General features: G+C 42.1%; 1 protein-coding gene across 1 annotated transcript; it reads left to right on the top strand.

Annotated features, from left to right (window-relative positions):
* Positions 1 to 4,785: 4,785 nt before the first annotated feature.
* On the top strand, positions 4,786 to 6,640 carry foxd1 (forkhead box D1). The gene has a single exon (XM_048259221.1). The coding sequence runs from the start codon at positions 5,085 to 5,087 to the stop codon at positions 6,141 to 6,143; it is 1,059 nt and encodes a 352-aa protein (XP_048115178.1). The 5' UTR covers positions 4,786 to 5,084; the 3' UTR covers positions 6,144 to 6,640.
* Positions 6,641 to 8,337: the final 1,697 nt, after the last annotated feature.

Genomic DNA, 8,337 nt, shown 5'->3' with positions numbered 1-8,337 from the left:
AAGCAGAACCCCTGGCTGGCGGAACCGGGGAGCTGTGTGAGCCGAGCGCAGGGAGATAATAGATCACATCGGGCCAGCACCCACGCGCAGTCTACACCACGGCCGTCAAAATGTGACAGTTCATGCCGCTTAGTCAGGACTTGCCTTCATTACCCTTTATGTGTATGTTAATCTTCATTAATGTGATGGCTGCAATAATAACATTACATTTTGGTTTTATCTTTCAATAATAGGCTTCCAATCAAGCTAAATCGTTCCAGGCTTACCATAAAATAATCAGACTGTTGACAATCTTTTATTATTCTAATGACATTACTCAAACACGCACACACAATATTGCTGTAATAATTAAACAATACTACCACAGAGTCAAAGGCAAAAGGCAAAACTTGGTGTTAAACCTGGACCTACGTTTGTTGACTGTAAATGTATGTATATTATTTAGGCTATTGTATTATTTTTCTTTCTTTTCAATATTTCTCTAAATGCCTATCAATTAGTATGGAATTGGACCCCTCCAAAATTACCTCTCCATAATTTGTAATACTAATGGTTCAATATCTGCCCATATAGTTTCCTCAAGAACATATAATCTATTGGCATCTCAAAGTTCAGCATGGACACATTGAGGGTCCGTATTGCAGATGTTCTTCTTATTGGCCACAAACTGATCTTGTCCTCTCAGCTCTCATTTATTTTTTATACATTTTGTCTATGCATTCAGGACAAGGACAATTATGACTAAGGAGACCATTTCAAAACCATAATAACACAGACAGATGAATGCCCTCTCTGCACAAACCAATTAGAGGAATACTTTATATATATATTATTATATGTGCAGTTTACTATTAATACTGACCCATAGAAAACTAACAGAAGTAGAGTTGTGTAATGCATTTTCAGAACTGGTATCCCTTCCCTGCACTTACAGTATTAAGTGGAATGGCTAAACACAGTATGTTTGCATGTCTGTTTTTCCACACTATTTAGGCAACATGCAGAAAAAAAAATCTCCATGGAGAAAAGTAAATAGAATTAGTCAAAGCCTAGAACAGTGGGAGAAATAGTATGTGCATACGTACACATGTGTATGGGTGGTTGGGGTTGACTAGAGTAAAGGTGCCTTTTGAACAATCTGTGCTTTGCGTGTCCTCTTCTCTCTTCTCTATCTTTCACACAAGTGAACAGCAAAGCACGCACACAGACACACAATCTCTCACTCTGTCACACACTGTCTCTCCATCTCTCTATTGTGCACCATCCACACATCACACTAATAAAGCTCATGAAACAGTTTATATGCAATGACAGTGTACTAAACATGAACATAAGATCCTACTCTAATGTCACACAGGTGAATGGGTATTTGATCAGATGCATTAAATAATCTCGCTCGTTCTCTCCCTCTTTCTCACTAACACACACACACACACACGTGCGCGCATACAACAATGGGGAAAAGATAACTTTTAACACGTTTGTCTTGGACCGATTTTGCGCATGTGATACATATTAATCACATGGCGAGGGCCCCTGGAGACCGCCGTTCCGGTGACATTCATGGGATTTGTCACCGCGAGGAGCCACGGAGGGGATTGCGTTTCGCAGTTAAGTGCTTTCTTGGTACCCCGTGGCACGGAAACCACCCGGCCTAGCACCTCGGGGAGTTTAGAAACACTTTAGATGTGGGTTAACCACACATACGGATCCTGACCCTGCTCAAAGTGTCGCTTCAAAAACGCACTCTCACGCAGACCATTATACCAAATGAGAACAATTGAGAATAAATTAAAAATCTGTGATCAAAACCACTTCAGTCATCTCCCCAAAGGCAAATTATGACCGTGGTGATGCGATGGACCCATTTATGGAAGAGCACGACTCGATTGTTGCGCAGGCTAGAACCAGTTCATCTGGATCTGTAATTGAATATGTAATTACAATTTTAAGTGCGATTAATTTTACTTCAAATTTCTAAATTAATATCTAATCCGTGGAGGTTGCACGTTGTCTATAAGCCCTACAAAGACTGAACGTCTACTTTTGAAAAAATAAATGTAGTTTCGAATTATTATTATTTAATTTTATCAAGTTCTGGTGACGACTAAATCTACTGAGATTTGACAGGTTTATAAAAAACGCATAAGATCGGAAACACGTTTGAAGTTTGATTCAGTTAAGGATTGCCTGACATTTTCCCGGAGCACGGGTAGATTGCTTCACGAGTTGTAGTGTAATAAAGTGCCTCTGAAAATGTGATATTACACCTGAGGAGCCGCGTAAAATCAATATTTATTTTTATCACTGGTTTTATTGCTGTCTTGAACTGCTTAATCATACAACTAAACAACATTTTAGGCAAGGAGAAATCTTGGGAACGTGGTCTTTTCGGTGATGTGTCAACAAAAAGGAAGGCTATTTCGCTATAAATCATAGTTTAATCTGACTGAACCGTTTTGAAAAGCTTGCCAAGTATCGTAAAATTGTTTGAACAGTGTGACGTCTTTTATTAGTGTGTGTGTGTGTGTGTGTGTGTGTGTGTGTGTGTGTGATGCTTTGATGCACGAATTACACGTAGGCCTATTACATTTAGCTTAGCATTCAAATAGTATTATTTTCCATGTTAGTAACCACACAAGCGTAATGCTCAAAATGTCAGGCTACCTAGAGCTCTTTACCTGCGCAAACGTGGCTTTTGGGCTGCCAGTCATTTAGCAGACTATGACTGCATGTATGGGTATGATACATAGCCTAACTTATTTGAAAAGAAGAAGGGATATGCCCACACACGATATCCTCAACCAACTATTTGTACACAATTTGTCATCACACAACCCTAGCCTACTGCCCAAAGTGTTCCATAACGCACCGCTAGATGGCGCTCTTCTCCATTATTACACCAGTTGTTGGGAAAGGTAAAATAAATAGAAGTTAAGTACACAAGTTCAACCACACCAGTTACCATAAAGCAATCATCAAAACGCCACCAGATGTTTTCTCCATCATACAGAAATACCCCGTCCATCTTTACAGACACACCAGAACTAACAACACTATGGGGCAATAAAAATATAATTATAACCCTATGTGAATGTGTTTTGGTCATTGCTGTCATTTATGTTCATTTACTTAGGTCAGACGCCTAACAATAAATGTATACTGTGGACATCCTTTGTTTTCTTGCGTAAGTGCATTTTCATCACCCATAGGCCGCGGGCCCTATATTGTGTAATTTAACACTGGATGGTATTCCGGCCTACTTTTAGGTAATTTAAAGATCTAACCAAGACATTACAATTCTGTTGAAATAAAAAGTAGCCTATCAGAGGCGAACCATTTTAAATATTCATCTTCAAGAAGTGCGTAATTTCAGCACATGCAATAGCCTAATTAGTTGCACTGAAGATTCCACATGCTCAGCAAACTTGTTAACAACTAACAAACAGAATAACTTCGTAAATCATATGGTTTACATTAATATATTAACAGATGACAATACATGTGTCATATCAAATATAATGCGCCTCCGGTGTAGCTATCCAAAGGTCTTTTCTACACTGGGTGAATTATATTGTGTCCGAGTGAGCAACAAAATCTTTCAGGCTGCTATATAGGCCTATCCTAATTTCTGCCCTTGAAGTGAAGTGTCTGTTGCTTCTCGGAAAATCAGGATCAAAATCATTATTCACCACAGCAATGACCACTAAGTAGGCTACACTTGAGTGTAAGATGTGAATCGAAAAAATCTATCGGCTGTTGAGTGTAGCCTTATTTGACTTGGGATCAGTGTACCTTTAAGTGGAGTTTACAATATTGTATTTAACTTTTGCAATATCCGCATACATTTTGGTCTCAGTATTGTATTTACAAACACAAAATTAAATCTGGCCATAAAACAACTCAAGCAAAATGTTTGCATGAATTTGCATGAATAATAATAATAATGTGGAAAAATAATGTGAAATGCCTATAATTGAATCGTGTATTTAAAATGGTTTACGTGATGATTTTCCATCGGTCTAAACTGTTGACAAGCGCTCTCCTGGGAATATTTATAAGCCTTCCTTTTATTATACAATATAGCCTAAACATTTATTCATAATTATGATAATAATACAATTTTGATAACCTCAAAAATGCTATTATTGCAACAATAAAAAAAAGAAATCCTGTTAAAAACAGCAGCACAGGAGGCAAAGGCCCTTATTTCACAAGCTTGCATGCTGTTCCGTGTTCCGCGTGACTGATGCGAGTTAACAGCTGACTATTTTCCATTACGAATGGCTCGCGGATGATCTAGATCACTCCTGTGTCACGCAAACTACTGTGTGTGGAGAAGGCAGACATGAAAGCCGCGTGTGTGGACTCCAAGCAGCGATCTCACGTTACAAACACGATCAACATAACCACACCAGTGACACTAGCACAACGAAATATATCCATATCAATAGCTTTTGCAAAATCCTAAAAGTCCTTAGATAAAGCATTTAAATCAGTACAAATTATGACCGTAGCAGGGATGGTCCTACCCGCAAGCATGTGCTTTGTTCGAAGGGCTTCTTTAAATCTTCTAACATACTGTGCAGTCTTTTTTAAGACGCTAATTGGACCGAACGGTTCCTCCTATTACTGTGCTGGGATGACCACCTTAAAGCCAGCCGAACTTTTTTCTCATCCGCTACAGCTTTTTAGGTATTTCTCAAAGGCGTTTTGGGCTTATTTTTTTCTCTCTTCACTTGCTGTGGTGACGTCCCGAGACCATGTGATCGTGAAGCTGGTATATAGACGCTGGATAGAACCGCCCTCTTTGGAATCCTAGTTTGGCCTTTTCCAGGTCTCCCCCACAGTATCTTAAATTAGCGTACGGATGCTGCCTACTTCTCTGCCTTTCTGTGCAGAACAACTACACGACAGGCAGGCAACCAAGCCCATGGCACACGGGGGGCCCAAGCACAGCTCGGCTCTCCTCGGCACTCATCGCATCCTATGAGCCTTTCCATCAGTGGACACACATACAGGGTAAGCAGCACGCGCGTTCTATCTCCGCCGTAGCGCCCTGGGAGCACGCGGCCGTGAGAGCCATGACTTTGAGCTCCGAGATGTCGGATGCCTCCGTGCTCTCGGAAGAGACCGACATCGATGTGGTGGGTGAGGGTGAGGATGCAGACAGTCGTACGCGCTCCTACGTGGATGAGGTGGCGCAGATGCAAGACGACATCCTGCTGTCCTCCTCCCCGCCGTGCGGAGACTCATCTGTCGCCCGGGATCCGTACAAGCCAGCCAAGAACACCCTGGTGAAACCCCCGTACTCCTACATCGCCCTTATCACCATGGCAATCCTCCAGAGTCCCAAGAAGCGCCTCACGCTCAGTGAAATCTGCGACTTTATCAGCAACCGCTTTCCGTACTATCGGGAAAAGTTCCCTGCGTGGCAAAACTCCATCCGCCACAACTTGTCACTGAATGACTGTTTTGTGAAGATCCCGCGGGAGCCAGGGAACCCCGGGAAGGGTAACTATTGGACTCTGGACCCGGAGTCGGCCGACATGTTCGATAACGGGAGCTTTCTGCGCCGTCGGAAGCGTTTCAAGCGCCAGCAAGCGCCTGACCTGCTCCGAGACCATGGTGGTTTTCTCCCCGCTGCTGCCGCATACGGTTACGGACCCTACGGCTGCGGCTACGGGCTCCAGCTGCAGTCGTACCACACGCACTCAGCGTTGTTCGCTTTCCAGCAGCAGCAGCAACAGCAGCAGCAGTCGTCCCGCCACTCTCACGGCGGAACCCTTATCCCCGCGCCCTCTCTGATGCCCACGAGCACGGAGTTGGCCAGGTCCCGCTTTTACCCCCCTCTCAGTCCTAGCCTCTCCTCCCCCGTACAGACTACGGCTAAGTCCGGTTCTCCGGTCCACCGATCCCCGTTCTCCATAGAAAGCATCATCGGGAGCTCAGTGAGCCCCGCGCACTCGCACTGTGCCTCGCGGACTTCTCCGGTGATCCCGGTGTTACCGTCCTCACTTGCGACGCGGCATTCGCCAAACCCGGCGCCTCCGCTACCGGGAGTAGTGCACGGTGGGACAGCATTACACTCAGTGGTCGAGAACTTTTCCAACCGGATTGTCAGCAGCACTAGCGGCTGTTAATTGGTTGTGTAACTTCACAGTTTTAAAGAGACAAAATCAAAAACGCCCCTGTGTTAAAGGTAGGATTATTTTTGTATTGTTCTTTCTTGTTTGCAAACAGCTGAATGACGGACGTTAACACAACTCGTGCCTATATTCATGCTGTGAAAAAAACATATAAATATAAATATTTATGTTAACAGTTTAGTGTTCGTCTAATTTCTATCCCCCACGAACTTACGTTATTAAGTGATACGTACATCACTGTCTAGGGCGCCTCAGGATAACGACATTATTAACAGGTTATTAAAATGTCACTTGTTTAAAACAATGTATTTTGTGTCAAAACACCGATGTTTTTTTCTAGTTTGACAAATTGAAACATTTTTCCTGTTTTGATTTGTTCTTTGTTATGAAAAAAAAACGAAGTTGAAAGTCAAACATTTTTTATGCAGTGTGTTTCCGTAATAAAGCATTGTACACTATTTGGCAAGTATTGTATACTCGGAGTGTGATATTTTTACACGGTTTGTTTTTCAACAAAAATAAATATTGTTTAACTAAAAATGACAACTGCTTGGAAAATATCTTGTTAAGATTGTATTGCATCGAGTAATATATCATTAATTAATATGGTTCAGAGTATTTAGCCTAATAGATATCTAAATACTGGGGACATTTGTGAAGCCAAACCATGTGATAAAAGTTAGGTTACTCCAAGTTAATTTGTTGGGTAAAGCAATGAGCATTATCAACAGTGATCATCGATAAACATTATAACTAAATGTTAATTGAGGTCGCTGTGTATTTTAAGCCTTTTTGAATTTCAAAACACTCACAGATAAGTGTTACAGTGTTGCTGAACATAGGGCCTACTTTTTCTGTTTAGAGTGTCAGTTCCTATAGTGGTTGCTGTTGTCACGTCAGAGGAAGGCCTTGTCCTCAGAGAGAGAGAGAGAGAGAGAGAGAGATGTGAACTCATCTTTAAGGTTATGGAGATGTCTGTTGCCCAACAGATGTTTATCTTAAATGAACACCAGTAATATACATATGTATGCAAATAAATCAGTGTTAAATTGTGCTAATATTAAGCTAAAAATAGAAAAGAGGGCACCGTGTTTTCTCTTGTATGGCTTGTGGTGTTTTGTAGCCATTCTCTGAAGAAGCCATTTGGGTAGAGGAGAAATATGCCATCACGCAGTGGGCGACATAAAAAACGCATGATTCGGCTACATTACAACAAAGAAATTGCATGAGTGTTTCGGGCGAGGCCTTGCTTGCATCTGGACTTTCTGGATTATAAGACACGCTTGACTAAAGGGGCTTCAAAGAGGGACGTCATGTTTTTTGTGGGCTATGCGAGGCCAAGTTAACTTTCCGACCATCAGACAGGACCGTAATAAAAACAGCTCCCTACCACGTGAAGGATGTATGCAATGATAACCTAACATTGTGACACACATCCATCCAAGCATCCGTGACAATAACCCAATAGCATATGTTGAAAGAGGCACGTGGAGCATAGGCTAATGAACGGTTTCTAAAGATTTTAACTTTTTGTCAATAGCATACAATACCTACCCTGCCGGCAATCTATTCATTTTTCAACTCAGAATCATCGGTGTTCTACATGATAGCCTAAGTGACCATTCTACATAAAATAAGCAAGGGGGTGTGAGAGGCGGTGTAAAGGCTACCGAGGCACAAAAAACTAGTCAAACCTTTCAAATATAAATGTAATGCACGCCAAGAGTCGAATTAAATTATCACTGAAAATAGCCAAAAACATGGATGGAGCGAACCTCCAACGCAACGAGATAGTTTGTAAAATTACTTAAAGGAGATCAACATAGGCTGGTGTTTGATTTAGGGCGCTGTGTATAGGTCCTGATCTTAATCATCATCTTATCAAAATACTTATCTAAAAGGTCTGCTGGAATTGGCCATTACTGCAGTAAATTAGCCTTGACATTGCTGAGAAAATAAATGTGGCCTTAACTCCAGGTTTGGTATGTAATGTGATTTGAATAATATGAAGGGGTGAGGTGCATGCCCTCCCCAGCCCAGCGGCCTAGTCGCCCTCTCCCACATCCATCCCTGTAATGGGGAGCGGCCGACAGAGGCATGTGTTCCCCGCCAGCGGATCGGTGATAATCGGGGTGATGTATGCCAGCTGGCCGCGCTCTTGTGAAAACAGATTCCCAAGGACGAGAAA

Source organism: Alosa alosa, chromosome 12 (genome assembly GCF_017589495.1).
Source record: "Alosa alosa isolate M-15738 ecotype Scorff River chromosome 12, AALO_Geno_1.1, whole genome shotgun sequence".
NCBI classification, from domain to species: Eukaryota; Metazoa; Chordata; class Actinopteri; order Clupeiformes; family Clupeidae; genus Alosa; species Alosa alosa.
Note: the sequence above shows the minus strand (reverse complement) of the source record. Positions and strands in the feature narration are given on the sequence as shown.

Excerpts from the sequence above, each read along its gene's own strand:
- foxd1 (XM_048259221.1), top strand. The coding sequence starts at position 5,085 with ATGACTTTGAGCTCCGAGATGTCGGATGCCTCCGTGCTCTCGGAAGAG.